This window comes from Ranitomeya imitator, chromosome 6 (assembly GCF_032444005.1).
Source record: "Ranitomeya imitator isolate aRanImi1 chromosome 6, aRanImi1.pri, whole genome shotgun sequence".
NCBI classification, from domain to species: Eukaryota; Metazoa; Chordata; class Amphibia; order Anura; family Dendrobatidae; genus Ranitomeya; species Ranitomeya imitator.
In genome coordinates this window covers 258,351,433-258,372,994 of record NC_091287.1, presented here as the reverse complement: position 1 = coordinate 258,372,994, position 21,562 = coordinate 258,351,433, and the positions used below count along the sequence as shown (strand labels likewise).

Below are 21,562 nucleotides of genomic sequence, written 5' to 3'. Positions count from 1 at the left end.
TCCTTAACATACGCCTGCCAATACCATAACCCCACTGCCAACATGGGCCTCTCGATTTACAATGACATCACAAAACCGCTCACCCACACTACGTCATACATGCAGTCTGCTCTGTACAGTGAAAACCGGGATTCATCCATGAAGAGAACACCTCTCCAACATGCCAGAAGCCATCGAATGTGAGAATTTGCCCACTCAAGTCAGTTACAACGACAAATTATACTCAGGTGGAGACCCAGATGAGGACAACAAGCATGCAGATGAGCTTCCCTGGAATGGTTTCTCACAGTTTGTTCAGAAATTCTTTGGTTATGCAAACCTATTGGTGCAGCAGCTGTTCAGGTGGCTGGTCTCAGACGATCTTGGGGGTGAACATGCTGGATGTTACACGTGGTCTGCGGTTGTGAGACCAGTTGAATGCACTGCCAAATTCTCTGATAAGCCTTTGGAGACGGGTTATGGTTGAAAAATGAACATTCAGTTCATGGGCAACCTGAGCTGGTGGACATCCTGCATGCCAATTGCACGCTCCCTCAAAACTTGCGACATCTGTGGCATTGTGTTGTGTGGTGCAACTGCACATTATAGAGTTGCCTTTTATTGTGGCCACCCTAAGGCCCCCCTGTACAATAATCAAGTGTTTAATCAGAATCATGATATGCCACACCTGTCAGGTGGATGGATGATCTCGTCAAAGGAGAAGTGCTCACTAACACAGATTTAGACCAACATTTGATAGAAAAAGGCCTTTTGTGTATACAGAAAAAGTCTTAAATCTCTGAGTTCAGCTCATGAAAAATGGCAGCAAGAAACAAAAGTGTTATGTTGATATTTTGGTTCAGTGTATTTAGTGTGTAGGTTATCTTGAGACGCCTTAGCTAGTTAGATAATAAGGTAATTACACTATAATATCCATTCCAGCTGTTCCCCTCTTTATCTCTGCACGAATACATCACACCAGGTAATCACAACTCAATGACTTATGAGTGACATTAGTACACAGTCCCATGAGTATTTCTTTATAATATCAAAAGGAAATGAGCAGTAATTGTAAAGAAATACTATAACTGACCAATATTACTTCAATCGCATTTTATAAAAAAACATACAAATAGTCAAAAACTGCCAAAATATGTTGTTTCTGAAAACTGTATTTTAATATAACAGCTTCTATAAAAAAGAATTTACCGTAAGTTAGAAAAACTTTCATATATATATATATATTTAAATACTTTAAAAGTGCTTTGGGTTCATTGCACTAACATTCAAAAACACTGTCCTCGGCTAAAGGAATGTTTGTGGTGGTCCTGACTCCTTACACAGAGGTTACTCTCATTACAACCTCACCAGACGTACTGTCCTCTATGGAGCCTTCAGGGGACGTTCTCATTCTGTTGAACAAATGTAGGAATACGTATCCACATTGTAGCCTGGGAGAGCTGAGGCGTGTCGGGTGAACCAAGGTCCTGGGTCGGAATGCCGTTAGTGGTAGCCACAATGTCCTACTGGTTGAAGGCACAGCACGGCTGCTTTCTTCTATGTCGGTCGCTTTGTCGTAATTTAACACATCCCAGTGCAAGTTCACGGCTCTCCATCTCCTGAACACCTTATAAACAGCTGCTCCTTCGTGGACAATTAAACCTAGAATCGCACAACATTTCCATATTAATAACGTCTGGAGATACATTTACATATCCGATGAATGAACAATTACAGCTGCTTATTAAAGGGGATCCTTTATTTCAGGGAATGTAGAAGTGCGGAGAATATGATGTGTGAAGAAGTGGATCAGCCATCACATCTTATACCTAATTGATCTTCCTATTATTTACTATTGATCCCAATTAATTTTTCTGATATTGACAAATCTCACCCACACACTGGATAGGTGACCGTTGGTTGATAATGAGGTCGAACCACTGAGACAAGTAGGGGTTTCACACCCTCTGTGAATGGAGCGTTGGTTGACCATGCACTTTATCACTCTGTATGGAGGCGCTATAGACAGTGAATTGAGAAGTAGTGCACATGCTCGACCACAGCTCCACTCATGGAAGGGTCACAAAACTCCATCTTCTGAAGATCATTGAAGGTCCCAGCAGTTGGACATCTGCAGCAATACACCACGTGGCCCATAGACATGGATGGATTATGGAATATTTGCTCCCCAAGCTGTTATCCTTGCAAAAGAAATAGTTGTCATTAATCAGAGATGTCCCCGTCACTTGCCCTGAGAGATGACATGTTTGATCAGTGGTAATCCAGCTGAGGGGCAACAGATTTTGTGTATTCTCCACATTTGTGTTACAAATACCTATAGTATTCTAGGTTTGTGCGGTGTTTAAAAAACAGATCCGTTAACGGAGGACATAACAGATGACCGTCCATTATGCACTTTGAGTCCAAAAAGGTTTATTGATGTTATGATCCATTTCCCATAGACTTCAATGTTAAAAAAAAAAACGGATCCACTTGCTAGCTGTATTTTAAGCCAGGCAAAAAAAATTGTGCATAATATATTTTTTGATCCCGCTATAAGCAAAGATTGCAGCTAGATTGCAATCAAACAGAATACAGTTAAGGACATTTCTGCCCCATTCAAATTAATGGATTGTGTACTGGATTTTTTATGTCCATTTTTGTCATGCCAAAATAGATCCAAAAATGAAAATAACAAAACAACCTCTATAAAAAAAATAATAAATCAGCAGTGAATGTTGTAAAGAAGAAAGAAAATCACTGGCCACTATTTTGTAAGTGTTTTTCATTTTATTTATTTACGGTAGGTTGGATAATCTTTTTATTGTTTTTATCTAAGAAAATGAAATAGAATGTGGGGACCATCTGGGACAGTGACTAATGTGAATGATGATATATCACTGTATAGCACCATTTAATATGATGGCACAGAGGTACCCACTGCCTTACTGTTTTCATACTATTTATGGCATGATAGTATCTAAATCACATACACAAAAAATCTAGATATCTAAAACAACTCTCCTAAGCCATCTATATGGGCATATAGGTCACAGAAAGTTTAATTAAGTGATGTCTTATCCCGATGTGATGTCTTTTTCTTGTACAATCATGGCCCAAACTGTTGACACCCTTGAAACTGTTGCAGAAAATGAAATATTTCTCCCAGAAATCATTGTAATTACACATGCTTTGTTATACACATGTTTATTTCCTTTGTTTGTATTTGAACAACACAAAACACAGAAGAAAAAAGCAAACAGGACATAATTTCACATAAAACCCCAAACATGGGCTGCATAAAATTGCTGGCACCCTTACAAAATTGTGGGTAAATGACTTTGTTTCAGGTATGTGATCCTCGTTCAAACTCACCTGTGGCAAGTAACAGGTGTGTGCCATGTGAAAATCAAACCTGAAACCTGAGACCTGGAGAAGTTTGCAAAAGAAGAGGGGTGCAAAAATCCAGTGGGAAGGTGTAAGAAGCTTGTTGATGGTTATAGGGAGTGATTTATTGTAGTTATTTATTCCAAAGGGTGTGCAACCAAATATTAAGTTGAGGGTGCCAAGAATTTTGTAAGGACCATTTTGGGGGTCTTGTGTGAAATTATGTCCTATTTGCCTTTTTTTCTGTTTTTTTTTTGTGTTGTTTCAATACACCCAAAGGAAATACACATATGTACAACAAAACATGTGTACTTGCAATAATTTTCTAAGCGAAACACTTCATTTTCTGGAACAATTTCAAGGGTGCCAACACATTTAGCCATGACTGTATCATGTAAATGTAAGATCTACAGATTGGACATAGATCTCCAGGAGAATCTGCGTCCAGAGCTTATTTTATATAAAGTGTGAGACATATAATGACTCACAGTCCTGATCTACCTGGTAACTCCTCCTTCCAATTAAAATAAGCTCTGGAGGCAGATTCTCAGGGAGATCGATGATGCTCATTTACATATAAGAAAAACGTGGATTTCTCTGGAATAAGACATCACATTGCAGATATCAAGGTATCATTTTATTCATCTTTTTAGTATTTACATGCCCATGCAGATGGCTTAGGAGGGTTGATCCTTCTAATAGACGCCATTTAATGAATTCATTTAAGAAAAAATATATTTTAAGAGAATAGAACATTGCCATCAGCCTGAAGCGACATACAGGGAGTATGTCAGCGTTTCCTCATTATTCCATTTATCCACAGCTTTATATTAACTTGCCGTACTAAATGACAAACAATACTTGAATGGCCTGCAGTAATCCATGCCCTTCTCATGATGCTTGTGGTCAGCTTGCCTTATAATTACTAACAATAATCGTTTAATGATGTATTCGCAGCCTGGAAATGTCAATAAATGTCACACATTGTCTTTCCGGTCCCTGTTCTAATTAATTTTATGCATCTACACAGTGGCGCCCATGGCACAGATATGTGCTGATGGTATCAGGGTTTCTAAGGATTACATGCCACGTAAGCCATAACTGTACTCATATCAAGCAGCATTCCGATTTCTGAAGACTTGGCCGGTAGAAATACGAATGTGATTACTGTCACATTAGAATACCAATAAGGGTATTCATGTCCAGTAGCTGAAGTATTGATGCTGTCATTTGTAGGAACATCAACTCATTTCTACAGTATAAAAGAAATGAATATGACACCTATATACGGTAATAATAATAGGAAACGTACCTATACACACTAGGTCCATAAAGCCGTACATGCCATAGCATATTTGAAAAAGGATGTCTCTCCTTTGCCACACCGCATACGGGCTGAACGCTGACCACAGAAGCCACGTCACACTCGATACTAGGAAGAGTGATCCAAGAATGACTGCGATCATTTGGACTTTTTCCACCAATGTCACTGTAATGCGCTGCCACTGAAACACAAGGAATAGTTAGCACTTACATAGCACAGGACTGATTCTGTAACCAAGAAATCAATCAGCGGTAGGACCTTGCACGTATACAAATGTTTATATAGGAATATGTCATTATACCACGACGTCCAATCAGAAATAAGCAGGAGGCCTAAAACCAGTCAACTCATTTGGGCTATACTGGAATCCAGTACACAGACTATGGAGAAAAGGAGTTACTGGAAATAAGCAGAACCTTTATTTCTCATTCGTGATTTTTTTTGTTCAATAAATTGTTGCAAAATCTATTTATTAGTGGTTTTCATGTTGATGAATTGTTTAAAGGGCTCGTTCAGTACTTTAATGGCCTATTCATTTGCTAGGCCATGGATAACAAATAAATATGCCATTAATGTTGAAGCACATTTACTAAAATCTTCAGTACAAGTATTTTTTATAGGGGCCAAGTCCCCTATATGAAGGTTTAAATAGCTCAATTTCAGTTTTCGGAGGGACAGACATTAGAAAACCCAAGGGAATGAATTATGGAAATGGTCTGCAATATATTTATTTGTCATATAATGGTTTACGTATATTGCTTGTTAATTAGTGATGTGTCCACATGTAATGGGTGGTTCATGATTTTAAATGTTTTTACCCTACAGTCCTCTGACAACTATGATCAAGAACACTGTGTGCGTTGGAAACAAGTCAATTATTATGAATGGGGAGGTGGCTCAGTGGTTAGCACCACTCCAAAGGCATACTGAAAGGGAATGTCGATTGTGGGCCCCAATGGGGACAGTGATGATATGCTGTGAAATTAATGATGCTATATGAGTGAGTGAGTAAAATAAATAAACAACATATGAAGACATCAAGGATTGATTTTATGATCAAGAAAAAGGAAGCTCCATTTCCATTTTTGTCTACTTTGTGGAGTTTTATCTGGCGATCATCAAGATGATTGGAACCTGCAAAATAATTAGTGGCCTGACATTAAATGGGTATTTTCTAGTTATTAAATTGCTTAAATTAGTTAGACAGCATGAAAATAAGCAGGTTTGCAATTGACTTGTTCTTTCTATTTGCAGTCATTCTCCTTCAATGAAAATGTTTATATTTCACAGTGTACAGCTGTTTTCCATGGAGCTTGACCACCTGTGGCAACCCCCAGACCCTGGCAGAGTGCTCACAGTAGTTACATTCCAGGAGAGGAGTTAACTCTTAACATACCAGTAAGCTCTGTCCAGCTCATTAAAGGGAACCTGTCACCCTCAAAATCAAAGATGAGCTAAGCCCACCAGCATCAGGGGCTTATCTACAGCATTCTGTAATGCTGTAGATAAGCCCCGATGTATCCTGAAAGATGAGAAAAAGAGGTTAGATTATACTCACCTGGGGGGCCGTCCGATCCGATGGGCGTCGCGGTCCGGGGCCTCCCATCTTCATAGGATGACGTCTTCTTCTTGTCTTCAAGTTGCGGCTCCGGCGCAGGCGTACTTTGTCTGCCCTGTTGAGGGCAGAGCAAAGTACTGCAGTGCGCAGGTGCTGGGCCTCTCTGACCTTTCCCGATGCCTGCGCACTGCAGTACTTTGCTCCGCCCTCAACAGGGCAGATAAAGTACACCTGAGCAGCCGCAGCATGAAGACAATAAGAGGACGTCATCTTAAGAAGATGGGAGGCCCCGGACCGCGACACCCATCGGACCGGACCGCAGCGGGACCGCCCCTGGGTGAGTATAATCTAACCGCTTTTTCTCATCTTTCAGGTTACATCGGGGGCTTATCTACAGCATTACAGAATGCTGTAGATAAGCCCCTGATTTCGGTGGGCTTAGCTCATCTGCGATTTTGGGGGTGACAGGTTCCCTTTAATTTCTATAATGCAGTTTGCTCCTCATAGCCCTCCGTCTTCCTCTCACAATCTCTCACTCACACCCCTCATTACCCAGGATAATGGCTTTGAGTTTTATGAGCTATGTGCTCTCTACATATGCAAATACAGTGATAGCAGTGCACACTCTAGGACAAACCACTGATAGCTGAATGTTAAACAGCAGAATGTGTGCTCAGGTTTACAGTCCTACCAATACTGCAATTCAACTATTCAGTAGAACTGTCACTCAAGAATGAGCGCCTGCCCTGCCATAAACCAGGGAGTAATGTGATTGGAGGGGTTGTGAACTACTGAAGATACAACTTGAGAAAAAAATTTTTAGGAGAAGTTTGAGGAGTTACAACTTATATATATATATATATATATATATATATATATATATTCATCTTACAATATACTGCTATACAACTGTGTTTAAAATATATACGGTAGCTAAAATGACGTTCGACTTTGAAGCTCAGCCACAGGCAAAGGTAGCAACTAAGGGGGCCTTCTGTAGGATCCCAACTGCCTGACAAATGATCAGTCCCCCATTGCGGAGGCCAATGGGTACCAATGCATGTGTGCACCGACAATGGCAATATTGACATTATACTGTAAGTGACTAACAGAGGCACTGAGATAAATAAACAGGAGTGACTGGAGCACCATCCAGCTGTTTTAGGCATATGTTGGCACTGTACCATATCCATCATCTCCCTGGCATTGCATGGGCAGATCCCGCTCTTTATATGAAGACCTGACCTGTGATGTGCTATTCTTAGGCTATGTGTGCACGTAGAGTATTTGCTTGCAGAAATTTCTGCAAGGTTTCTGCATCTCTTGGCAGCAAAAACGCTGCGACAAAAACTTGCATTTTGCTGCGATTTTTGGTTGTTTTTTGTATGCGTTTTTGTACAGCAATGAAAGCTTTTTTGAGCTAAATAAAGATATTAAGCAGCAAGGAAGAGCGCGCCCTCTACTGGAGGGGTGAAGAAACCACATCGTTACAGGCCGGGTACTGTCGCTCTTCGTGAGATCAGACGTTACCAGAAGTCCACGGAGTTGCTGATTCGCAAACTCCCGTTCCAGCGTCTGGTCCGTGAAATCGCTCAGGACTTTAAAACAGACTTGCGCTTCCAGAGCGCTGCTATCGGTGCTTTGCAGGAGGCTAGCAAGGCTTACCTGGTCGGCCTGTTTGAAGACACCAACTTGTGCGCCATCCACGCCAAACGCGTCACGATTATGCCAAAAGACATCCAGCTAGCACGCCGCATACGCGGAGAACGCGCTTAAAAAAAAAAAAAACATACCCCGAAAATTCCTATCTTGTTATCTACAAATCCGAAAACAAAAACAAAAAAAACAAAAAAAATAAATCTCTTCTTCCTTGTAAAAAAAAAAAAAAAAAAGTTTTGTGATGTAATTTCTTGGTTCAACACCACCTTTTCATTCTGATGCAGTAGCATCAGGGTAATGAGATAAGGGCTTGGAGTCTGCAGCTGTCATTGACACCAAGCTCTAGGCTTAGTAATGGAAAGGTGTTAGCACTACACCCTCATTATTAAATCGATAAGTAAACACAAACACACACACAAACAAACAAACACACATTGTCACCAGCTTATTTATGAGCGTTAACAGAATGAACCTATAACCATACAGCAAGTCTTAAAAAAAAATAAAACAAAAAAATAATTGTGTGGGTTCATACATAATTTTCATAACCAGCAGAGGGAAAGCCGATGGCTGAGGACTGATGTTAATATTCTGGGAAGGAACCAATAGCCATAAAGGTTCCCAGGCTATTAATATCAGCTCACAGCTGTTTGCTTAGCCTTTACTGGCTAGTTTACAGGGGAACCCCTAGAAAAAAAATTGACATTGGTTCCTCCTATAAAATCTAACCAGCAAAGGCTAGGCAGACAGCTGTGGACTGATATTAATAGCCTGGAAGAGGCCGTGGATATTGGTCCCCTCCCAGACTAAAAACATCAGCTCTCAGCTGTCCCACAAAAGGTGCATCTATAACAGGCACCCAATATGGCACTTAGCCTTGCTATTCCCACTTGCCCTGTAGCGTTGGCAAGTTGGGTAATGGTTGGGGGGGATTGATGTCACTTTTGTATTTGGTTTGTAGGTGAAATCAAGCCCACTGGTTAATAATGGAGAGGCGTCTATAAGATGCCCCCATTACTAACCCCATAGAGATATTATAAAAACACACACACAGAGTAAGTCATCTATTTCAAATAATGACACAGACTCCTTTATTGAATCTAAATTAAACTATACTCGCCTAATCCACTGAAGCCAACAAAAATAAAATAAACCACAATATTCCTCACCTGTCCACAGAGAAGATAATCCATAATGTCCTGAGATGATCTTGATCACTTTCAGTCACTGATGTGATTGCTCTCAAAGACAGCCGGCGATACACTGACAGGAGGTAATTGTTCCCACAGTGTATCACTGAGCTGCCGTGAGAGAAGTCACCTGAGTTCATCAGCTGATCAGCTCTGCTTATCTCCCTTACGGCACCACTGCTGTGTGAGAAAGTTCTCACGCAGCAGTGTTGCCATAAGTGAGAGCACCGAAGCTGATCAGCAGATGAACTTCGGTAAACTCTCTCACGGCAGCTCAGTGATACACTGTGGGAACAAATACCTCCTGTCAGTGCATCGCCGGCAGCCGGATCTCCTGATGTGACTGTTCTAAATGTGAGATCGCCATTGGACATTCTGGATTACGTGGACTACGGTGGGAGGTGAGTATATGGTGGTTTTTATTTTAGATTTTTATAGGGCACATGGGCATCGGCGTTGAGTTGAGTATATGTTATTTTTTTATTTTACATTTTTTCTAGGAGACAAGGCATCAGGGATTTTGTGTTAGGGGAGTATAATGTGTTTTTTATTTTTATTTGAATATGTATGTAATTATTTTACTACTTTTTTTAAGTGTAAGCACAGGCGCCGGCTGACGAGAGCCTACTTCTCCCATCAGCAGCTCCTGCCATCACTGTTATCAGTGACAGCAGACCTAGCCTGATGGGAGGAGTACTCCAATCAGCCCACGTCTGCTGACCTTAGGTAAGCTATTTACTGTGGGTCACAGCTGCGGGGTCACGCTGACATCTGACAGCATGACCCCACAGTGCACTAAGTGTTTTAATTGGCCCACTTTTTTAAGGGCTTTGCTTGCTGTCTATAAATAAAAACATTGTTGTTTACACTCTGAGAGTGAAGAACCATCCTGACCATGCGGTCCTAGTGTGCAGAAGATAATTTGTTAAAATCTAGGAGCTATAAGTGAACATTTTACTATTTACTGACAGCAAGCCAGTAAAGATCCACTTAGAAATGAAATGTCGGAGCATGAGAGAAAGCTCGCCTTTCGCAGTACTTTAGATTTTGCATGTCTGTGGCCTGCCATATTATTACAACACATAAAAGGAACCTGGTTTTTGCCACCCCATCTTAGTATTATTAATAAAATTACTATACCGTAATTAAAATAATACTAAATCCTGGTTAGTATTAATCTATGGTAATAAAATACCAAATATTAATGTGCTCTCTCTCGCTATACTCATTTGAATACATTATTTTATAGCATAAAGACCATTTTTACCAGTCATTTTATCCACCTTCAAATGATTGCTCTTATCTATAAACCATAATCTTGGTGACTACTCCCTGGACACTATAGAATTTTATCAACAGGCAAAAACACAACACCAAATAATAAAAAAATAGAAAATTATTTATATAAAAAAAACATGGATAATAAAGAGCACAAACAAATAGCTCAATTACAAATAGTCCATACGTGTATAAATGAGTAATGTAGGAAACACGAGGGAGGTATGGCCAGATGGACAAGGGCAAGGAGCACAACCCTGGGCTCCGGGCCTGACGTCTATGAATCCTACTAATCCTACTAATCAGCGTACACAGCAGATGTTCTCAAACAAAAAAGAAATGTGACTAATTTGAAACATTATATAGTTACTATAGATTGTAGAAATGGATTATTATAAGGGATTTATGAATTGTTAGAAACCTACGGGCATCATGAATTACAAAATTAATGGAATTTTCTGGTTTCGTAAATCCTCTGTCGCCTGGCTCACTCACCCTCCCCGGGTCCAGTCGCAAATCTCCGTCATATCATGCATATCTCATATTCGTCATTGCCATGCAGCAAGCTCCCTGTGCTCTGAAGCACATCGGCCTACCAGGGTAACTTGGCACACATCTCCGATTTCACATGCTAAATCTTTATAGACAGGCTCCGGCGCTCCTACACAGCTTGAGTTTTCAGTTAGCTTGGTGTCCACTACCACATCGGTGGGCTCTGCTTTTTCTTTCAAGTGTGCCTCCTGACATATCCAGCTCTAGTATAACTGATGGACTCTGCTACTGAGGTGCCTCCTAACCAACCCAACTCTGCTACAACCACTAGAAATTTCTACATTTTCACAAGCATGCCACCTGACAGACCCAGCCATGCTACATCAATGAGAACTTCTACAATAACACAAGTGTACCTCCCAATATTCCCAGCTCTGCCTGCCTTACGCTACAACCACTGGATTCTGCTACATCACCCCATGTCTGTCTCATAACAAACTCTGCTCTGTTACTGGGCTCTGCTATAAGATCGCTAGTGTGCTTCCAGACATAACCAGCCATACTGCTGTCTTGTGCTACATAACCACATGTGAGTCTACAGCCATATCCCGCTCAGCTGTTCCACAAGTCTACTACGTCGCTGAGTCTGTCCTGTGATCTACTTCAGTGTCCAAAGCTCCAGCTGCCATCCATTCTTTACAGCCTCCATTCTTCTGGTCCTCATTCAACCTTTGCAGCCTCCATTCTTCTGGTTCTCATTCATCCTTACAGCCTCCATTCTTCTGGTTCTCATTCATCCTCTGCAGCCTCTATTCTTCTGGTTCTCATCCATCCTTACAGCCTCCATTCTTCTGGTTCTCATTCATCCTCTGCAGCCTCCATTCTTCTGGTTCTCATTCATCCTTACAACCTCCATTCTTCTGGTTCTCATTCATCCTCTGCAGCCTCCATTCTTATGGTTCTCATCCATTCTTACAGCCTCCATTCTTATGGTTCTCATTCATCTTCTGCAGTCTCTATTCTTCTGGTTCTCATCCATCCGTACAGCCTCCATTCTTCTGGTTCTCATGCATCCTTACAGCCTCCATTCTTCTGGTTCTCATTCATCCTTACAACCTCCATTCTTCTGGTTCTCATTCATCCTTACAGCCTCCATTCTTCTGGTTCTCATTCATCCTCTGCAGCCTCCATTCTTCTGGTTCTCATCCATCCTTACAGCCTCCATTCTTCTGATTCTCATTCATCCTTACAGCCTCCATTCTTCTGGTTCTCATTCATCCTTACAGCCTCCATTCTTCTGGTTCTCATTCATCCTCTGCAGCCTCCATTTTTCTGGTTCTCATTCATCCTTACAGCCTCCATTCTTCTGGTTCTCATTAATCCTCTGCAGTCTCTATTCTTCTGGTTCTCATCAATCCTTACAGCCTGCATTCTTATGGTTCTCATTCATCCTCCGCAGTCTCTATTCTTCTGGTTCTCATCCATCCTTACAGCCTCCATTCTTCTGGTTCTCATCCATCCTTACAGCCTCAATTCTTATGGTTCTCATTCAACCTCTGCAGTCTCTATTCTTCTGGTTCTCATCTATCCTTACAGCTTCCATTCTTCTGGTTCTCATTCATCCTTACAGCCTCCATTCTTCTGGTTCTCATTCATCCTCTGCAGTCTCTATTCTTCTGGTTCTCATCAATCCTTACAGCCTGCATTCTTATGGTTCTCATTCATCCTCTGCAGTCTCTATTCTTCTGGTTCTCATCCATCCTTACAGCCTCCATTCTTCTGGTTCTCATCCATCCTTACAGCCTCCATTCTTATGGTTCTCATTCAACCTCTGCAGTCTCTATTCTTCTGGTTCTCATCCATCCTTACAGCTTCCATTCTTCTGGTTCTCATTCATCCTTACAGCCTCCATTCTTCTGGTTCTCATTCATCCTCTGCAGTCTCTATTCTTCTGGTTCTCATCAATCCTTACAGCCTGCATTCTTATGGTTCTCATTCATCCTCTGCAGTCTCTAATCTTCTGGTTCTCATCCATCCTTACAGCCTCCATTCTTCTGGTTCTCATCCATCCTTACAGCCTCCATTCTTCTGGTTTTCATCCATCCTTACAGCCTCCATTCTTCTGGTTCTCATCCATCCTTACAGCCTCCATTCTTCTGGTTTTCATCCATCCTTACAGCCTCCATTCTTCTGGTTCTCATCCATCCTTACAGCCTCCATTCTTGTGGTTCTCATCCATCCTTACAGCTTCCATTCTTCTGGTTCTCATTCATCCTTACAGCCTCTATTCTTCTGGTTCTCATTCATCCTTACAGCCTCCATTCTTCTGGTTCTCATTCATCCTTACAGCCTCCATTCTTCTGGTTCTCATTCATCCTCTGCAGCCTCTATTCTTCTGGTTTTCATCCATCCTTACAGCATCCATTCTTCTGGTTCTCATTCATCCTCTGCAGCCTCAGTTTCTCAGTCACAGCTTTATTCCATATGCTCATCTAGACCAGAACCTTGAAATATCCAGTTTGATCCACACTAGGTACTGTGTTCTGTACTGTAGAAGTAGTATAAATATGGAGGAGGACAAAAAAAAAATAGTAAAGCAGCCATACAGACACTGTGGCTGAGTAAGTGTTCGGCTACAGCCACCCCTGCTCCCCCTCCCTTCACAAAGACCTTTGCACACGCTCATTAGATGCTTCTATACAAAATATAGGGTCAGAGTCTGTCCATCGTGCCTAATGTGCATATACATACTACAGAACTAGAGGATGGCCAACAGTGCAGTAACGGTGCTCTATGAGTGTGGCAGCCTCATGTTACATAATACAGTTGATGATCCTAGTACACCTCTTTGGAGAAGTGGGGCGATAGGCAGATTAGTCAGGGACAGGATGGATCACTGGACGCAGACTGACCTGTTGATGGCAGGGGTAGCAGATGGGGTTGTCACGAGCTTAGGGAGTGTACTTATGACCTTTCCAGGCTCATTTCCTATGTGGATGAGAGAGCCCCCAACAGCATATCACATGTCAACACAGAGGGGATGAGGAAACCGTCATGTTTCTTGCTGCAGTGGTAACTGTCTACATATGAATTGTACAGATTGCAGATTCCCAACATATACATTTAATAGAGACTGATGACGGATGTCAATCAGTGGCTTTTGTCACCCACAGGCTACTAAAGGGAACTGGTATCATCCAGAAATACTATATACCTGCTGGTATAGTGATAATCTTCATGGAAATAGCATTGAAACCTTGCCTGTCGCCTTATGGAGCAGCAGCTTCAGGGACAAAATGAAGTTCTATCCTCCCTGCAGCCTCTCGCTTGCAGTCATCAGTGTGGTGCAGAGAGCTGTTATAGTCACCAATCACTACACTGTGAGTGCTGTAATCACTCTCCAGCCCAATGATTGACAGCCTGCGCTGAAGTGTGCGATGCATCGTGTATGCAGAGCAGACTATCAGGGTATGTGCACACGTAGATGGAACCTCTGCGGATTTTTCCGCACCTGTTTTGAGAAACTCGCAGGTAAAAAGCACTGCGCTTTACCTGTGGATTTACCACGGATCGTATGCGGTTTTTGTGCGGATTCCACCTGCGGTTTTACACCTGCAGATTCCTATTATGGAGCAGGTGTAAACCACTGCGGAATCCGCAAAAAGAATGAACATGCTGCAGAATAAACAACGCAGAGTTTCCGTGCGTTTCTTTCCACAGCATGTGCACTGTGGATTTGGTTTTTCCTTAGGTTTACATGGTACTGTAAACTCATGGAAAACAGCTTATATCTGCAGGTGAGTAGCACTTATTGACGTGATGGCTTTCCTTTAAGGCATCCTTTATCTTCTTTGTAGTGTTAACTGGATACCATTGCTTGGAATATTGCAGTCTACTACTACGCTATGCCATAACTTTTCACTTACAGGCCAGACGGAGACCTTTTTACCTGTACACAGAAGACTATGCCCACATTTAGCATGTAAGCCAGGAGATTTCTTGTAAGAACCCTTCTAAGCAGCCCATCAATACACACCAATTCCATTGTCTGGCAGGTACCGTACAGGAGCACATATACGCATGGTGGAGCGTTCCTACCTGGCACGGTCTCTTCATTTGAATTGCTATGACATGATATCTGTAGCAGCACAGCTCACAGGTCCACGATCCTCGCTCGCTAATCCATTTTAGTAAGCAGAGCTGATGGGTGTATCTCACGGATCCATCACAGCGACAAGGATTGAGTAACTCACCCTGGAATGAGAATCAGCAAGGAATCAATATGGCTGGCAGGTTAATATGTGAGCATGTATGAAAGAAGAAACGATGTTTCACGGAAGAAAAAAATGTCTGTGATTGAAATGCGATATTCTCTATACATGTGAAAGTGGCTTTGTATGGTTGTAGATCGGTTCCCCAAGATTGGTGAGGAGCAGGTGAAAGGATTGAGAGGTTGTCTCACATGACTCCATGCCCGTGACACTGGCCAGCAGGCAGAATGGCATCGGTGATGTTCCTACCCTCGACAGTTCGCTGGTATCATAGCAGGGGACCCACCACACCGTTCCCAGATTCACCAGTGTGAATGAAATTGGGGATAGGGACAGAAAAGGCCTGAGGTCTTCACCTTCTCCTCACAAGTACCACGAAGGTCACGTGGCAATGAGAAGTTGTAAATAGGGGGAACACCCCATAACTGTGGTTCCTCTCCTTGTTGAACCTACAGGGGTATTCTGGTAGGAATAAGTTATCGCCACTAAGAATATGGAACACATTAGTAAGTATAATCTTTACTCCTGGCGCACTATGCGAAAGGTGTGCCATTATTTGCAGTGGGTGCCAGCCAAGCTGCAGAGAAATCATAAATATGGAAGTTGGGAACACATTCCCCTAAGAAAATTATTCTACTGCTGGACCTTTTGACAGGCTTTTTCCTCTTTAAAAATCTGCAAAAAAAAACAAAAAATGTTTTTTCTATTTTACTCTGCACTTGTCACCGTGAAAAAGTGGTTGTATTCCTGGTGCGGATAGCTATGAAAATAAGGTTTAGGCCACATTTATACACTGGGAAATTATAATAATTAACAAATTCATTCCAGTTGGGAGGTGGAGAAAAAAGTGGAATATCAGCTCTAGACAGAAGTGCTATATCTAAAGATGCGCCAAATTTATCTAACATCAAATAGCGCAAAAAGCAGCAACGCAGCCACAAGTAAAATTCACTTTAAAAATTCCCAACATGAGAAATCTCCCCCACAGAGTCTGTAATATGGGCTTGGGATTCAGGACCATAAACTTATTGTGAATGGCAAAATCACCTGTACTAACAACTTAAAGGAATTTGCAAAGACTTTTTTTATTTTTTTTATTATGGACCTAAAAACTAACAGGCAGGTAACTGCCAACAGAGATGACTACCTGCTTGTTCTACAAGGAGTCGGCGACCGCTCCTGCAGGCAGTTCAGCTGCTCCGCTCCTGCAGGCAGTTCAGCTGCTCCGCTCCTGCAGGCAGTTCAGCTGCTCCGCTCCTGCAGGCAGTTCAGCTGCTCCGCTCCTGCAGGCAGTTCAGCTGCTCCGCTCCTGCAGGCAGTTCAGCTGCTTCGCTCCTGTAGGCAGTTCAGCTGCTCCGCTCCTGCAGGCAGTTCAGCTGCTCCGCTCCCGCAGGCAGTTCAGCTGCTCACTTCAGCGGAGGAGCTCTTCTTCCAGGCTGCTCTGGCTATGGGGCGTGAATTCCAACATCATGCTGATTGACAGCCAGGTCCCAGCAGTTATGCAGAAAACGTCAGCAGTCATGCCCAGATAGCAGAGCCGAAGAGACCCCGCCACTCTGTCGACATAACATCATGCTTCTACCCCTTCATCAGTATTATCATTTATGATACAATAGAGAACACTCAGTGATAATCATATTTACATATCCTTTTATATCTAAAGTTTCACTATTATAACCTCAGTCTCACGCTGCTACATTTTTACCAATGTTTACACTTTTTTTGTCTATCCTTATACTGTATGTCATCATATACGACAAATATACACTCTTATCTTTTTAGACTACTATTGATGTACAGTATAAATTATATCAATTTCTATTTTTGTTTCACACCTTCAAAAATTGGTTTTCTTGCGTATTGCTGGCTTCTGCCATCCTACTGTCTCTACTGCTATTTCTCCTTATAACCCCATATTTTACTTTCTGCGTCACTTATTTATTTTAAACCTGAGTACTCACAATACCTCGTTAGCTTGTTTCTTCTGATTCTTCAATCTCATTCTCTCCTATACGGCCCACATTTAGCGTTCCAAACCACAACTTCCTTCTTATCCCTTTCATTCCACACCACTATTTTCCTTATTTGTTTCACTTTCAACATTTTTATTCTTCTTCCTACCTACTACTTTCTCATTGGAGACGTCAAATGCAATGTTGCATCGAAGCTGGAATTGCCCATTTATGTGAGGATTCACAAATCTGCAGTCATATAGAGTGACTGCAGACTTGTATCCTAAGGCCACACAACCCCTTTACATACGGTAATCTTCTTTTTCATATTTTAACCTAAAGCTGATATCCGCAAGCACGCCTTAAGCCCTGGTGGTCAGAAATATGAAGAGACCATTATAAAACAGGGTTCCAAGGACAAAAAGCAATATCTAGTGAAATGTAAAAACCAAACCACAGGAGCATTACTACCGTATATCACCATAGCATACAAACTGCTTCCACTGGCCTCATGTCAACTCTTAACAGAAAGGAAATTGCTAGCTAAATGCTGTCACTTTCATGAATGCAGGGGTTAATTCTTAATTGACCCTATGTCAGATTTCTGTCAATAGACAAGTCACAAATAATGTTGCAAATTGTAGTGCAAATCTGATTGCCTGCATCAAGAAATGCGCCGATTCCTTACAAAACCTGCACCTCTTAATAAATTAGCCACCAAACATCGATCTTGATACATCCCCCCCACAATTTTATTATATGAATAAATGCTGATTCTCATATTATATAAAAAAGCAGCTTAATTGTGCCAAATGTTTAGTGTATTCACTCAACTCCATGTTTTTCCAGCGTTGCACCTTGACGATACATTTGGCACAAATTAAGCCAGTGCAATTCTTTGAGCATGACGGCACACTTCCCAAGAGCCTGAGATCCAAATGGAGCAAGGACATACAGCATTTTGGCGGACATTGTCACCTTTCATGCATGTGAATAATGGTTACAACATAAATCTATTTGTTCCACACTTTTTTAAGGCACATGACCCATCTAGAAAATTTGATTTTTTTTTTTTTTTGTAATTTTAATGTAGAAGTCCAAAATAACAAATAACTTCCATGCTTTACACCACAAGATTAACCACAACCCATGTCCTCATACTTTTTACATTTTTCGCATAGGAATATAACCAAAATTCCTGAAACAAATGTCATAAACCCCACGGCATTTATGGAATAGATGCACAGTGATAGGTCCGGGTAGACAGCAGGTACTCCAAATAAATGGGGCAGATTTAGACTGTTTCATTTTTAGGCAGAGGAACTTTAGAGGGGAAAGTCTTAAAATGCGCAAGAATAAGGGTATGTTCACACGTTCCTGATTTCCCTCCTTTTTTTTTCAGGACTGAAACCGCAGCTCTTTGCAGAAAACGCAGGTCCTTTTTTTGGTGCTTTTTTGGTGCGTTTTTTGGTGCGTTTTTTGATGCGTTTTTTAATGCGTTTTTTGATGCAGTTTTCTATGCAGAGTCTGTGTGTTTTCTAGGAAGTTTTTTAGGGTTAAAATGGCTGAAAATACCCTAACCCTACCCCTAACCCTACCCCTAACCCTACCCCTACCCCTAACCCTAACCCTATTCTAACCTTAGTGGAAAAAAAAAAATTCTTAATTTTTTTATTGTCCCTACCTATGGGGGTGACAAAGGGGGGGGTGTCATTTACTATTTTTTTTATTTTGATCACTGAGATATAACCTATCTCAGTGATCAAAATGCACTTTGGAACGAATCTGTCGGCCGGCAGATTCGGCGGGCGCACTGCGCATGCGCCCGCCATTTTGCAAGATGGCGGCGCCCAGGGAGAAGACGGCCGGACGGACACCGGGAGGCCGGGTAAGTATAAGGGGGGGAGATGAGGGCACGGGGGGGCATCGGAGCACGGGGTGGGGGCATCGGAGCACGGGGGAGCATCGGAGCACGGGGGGGCATCGGAGCACGGGGTGGGGGCATCGGAGCACGGGGGGCATCGGAGCACGGGGGGGGCATCGGAGCATGGGGGAGGGCATCGGAGCACGGGGGGGCATCGGAGCACGGGGGGGCATCGGAGCATGGGGGTGGGGCATCGGAGCATGGGGGGGTGGGATCGGGGCAGCCACACTCCGCCCACGCACTTCCGCCCGCTTCCCCGCACTTCCTGCTGCAGCGGTTCGGCACCACAAACCGCAATAAAACCCGCAGATATATTTTTGATCTGCGGGTTTTACTGCGGGTTTGACCTCACAATGGAGGTCTATGGGTGCAGAACCGCTGCGGCTCCGAAAAAAGAAGTGACATGGTACTTCTTTTTTACTGTGGCTATTCAGCGCGGCTTTTTTCCCGATTCCGGCATCATGTGCACAGTGGTTCCTGTTTTCCATAGGGTACATTGTACTGTACCCTGCATGGAAAACAGCTGCGGAACCGCATCGGCAAAAACGCTGAGGTTCCGCAGAAAAAAACGCACTGTGTGAACATGGCCTTAGAGTTCTTGCCACAGGATAAATTTGGGGCATCTTTACTATTACAGTCTAATTTTCAACCTTCTATTACATAGTGGAAAAATTGCTGTCAATAATTTTCATTTCTTATATTGTGACAGTTTGTTACCAGAGATGTAAGAAATTTGTTTTATCTATAGTCACTTTTAATTTCTAGGTCCTTTCTTTATTTTTTGGTAATACAATATAGATTGTAAGCTTACAGTGCTGTGAAAATTAATTGGGATAAAGCAAAAAAATAAAATGTTATAATGCATTGTTACATACTAATTCTGAAAAGTACCTTTTTCCACTGGCTAGTTGACCAAGATTTATTTATTATACATTAAAACTGGTTGGAATTACTGACTGGTAACCAACTTACGATTTTGTTTTGTCCCAATTAATTTGCACAGCACTGTATATGAGCAAGGCTTATTCCTACCTTCTTCTTACTACTTTTTGCTTTATTTGTCTGTACGGTACATTGATTTTCAATTCTTTCCATATGTTCCTGGAATACTATGTGATGTAAAGCGCCATGGATAGCTTAGGTATATAATAATAATGCCCTGATGTATGTATTAGTCATTATGATGCTGAAGGATTGGGAAATAACACAAATGTGAATTTTAATATATTGAAAAAATATAGTTAAATAGCCACAGGACAAAATCGTTTGCTTTTTTATCAAATATAGAAATGTTATGCAGTAAAAGTCTTACCTTTAACAACTCAACACATACAAAGCCTGTTTATAACCACTAATTAAAACAAATAGCCCAAACAGTGGATATGTTCTATACATAAGTGTATTTTCTCGCTCATTATGGCCCCAGGGAAATTACAAACACGTCCAGAGTACTCTAAAAGCCATTAACTGGTTGGTAAGGTACGTTCTCTGGCCATCTGCTCTTTAGCATGAAGGGAAAATGCTGCGATAGATAAAAGAAGCCAAGAGACAGCCATGTAAACACCAGTATGGAAAGATAATGGTAAATCCCCATTAACCAGATGTAGACATCCAGTGTATGAATTAGTAGGAGGAACGTCACAGGAAGCCGGCAGTACATTACGGTAAATCACACAGTACAACCACCTGGCTAACAAGGTGTACACCACTGGCCGAGAAATATAGGAGGACGGAACAGAAACATCAAAATTCATTCAAAATGAGAAATAAAATACCAATATCAAATGTTAATATATAGCTTTTGGAAGGGATCTGTGGAAGCACAACAATATTGTCCAAAAACAGCGCCACTCTTGTCTATGGCCTGAAATTGGTATTACATCTCAGCACATTCACTTCCATTACTCACAAGGAAATTAAAAAGCTCTCAGCACAGCTGTAGTATGAATGAAAATGTTGCTTTGTGTGAACAGGATTAGATAATGATTCAGTTACAAAACAAAAAAAAACAGGAAGGTTTTAGAGAGGGCCACATGGAATAAAATTATTTATTAATACTCTACTGTAATATACCTGTCAGCCTTATATTTTATATTTTTGACAATATTCATCACTCCTAAGTTATGAAAATTACTCTACTTTTTATTGCAAAATCTCTGTGCCCATCACTTGCTACGACATAACTTTCCGTATATTTATTATCTGTGTGCTATGACATCCCTGTGTCCATCACCTGCTGTGACATCACTTATATGTATTATCTGTGTGCTGTGACATCACTGTTTCCATCACCTGCTGTGACATCACTTATATGTATTATCTGTGTGCTGTGACATCACCGTGTCCATCACCTGCTGTGACATCACTTAAATTTATTAGCTGTGTGCTGTGACATCACTGTGTCCATCACCTGCTGTGACCTCACTTATATGTATTATCTGTGTGCTGTGACATCACTGTTTCCATCACCTGCTGTGACATCACTTATATGTATTATCTGTGTGCTGTGACATCACTGTGTCCATCACCTGCTGTGACATCACTTAAA

General features: G+C 41.7%; 1 protein-coding gene across 1 annotated transcript in view; it reads right to left on the bottom strand.

Moving 5' to 3' along the window:
- Positions 1 to 1,141: 1,141 nt before the first annotated feature.
- MARCHF11 (membrane associated ring-CH-type finger 11) overlaps positions 1,142 to 21,562 on the bottom strand; it is a 56,856-nt gene continuing 36,435 nt past the window's right edge. The window contains exons 2-4 of the mRNA XM_069728918.1: positions 14,966 to 15,121; positions 4,679 to 4,871; positions 1,142 to 1,641 (exon numbers count right to left, since the gene is read on the bottom strand). Coding sequence (XP_069585019.1) covers positions 1,316 to 1,641; positions 4,679 to 4,871; positions 14,966 to 15,121 — 675 coding nt within the window. The 3' untranslated portion in view covers positions 1,142 to 1,315. The remainder of the gene's footprint in view (positions 1,642 to 4,678; positions 4,872 to 14,965; positions 15,122 to 21,562) is intronic.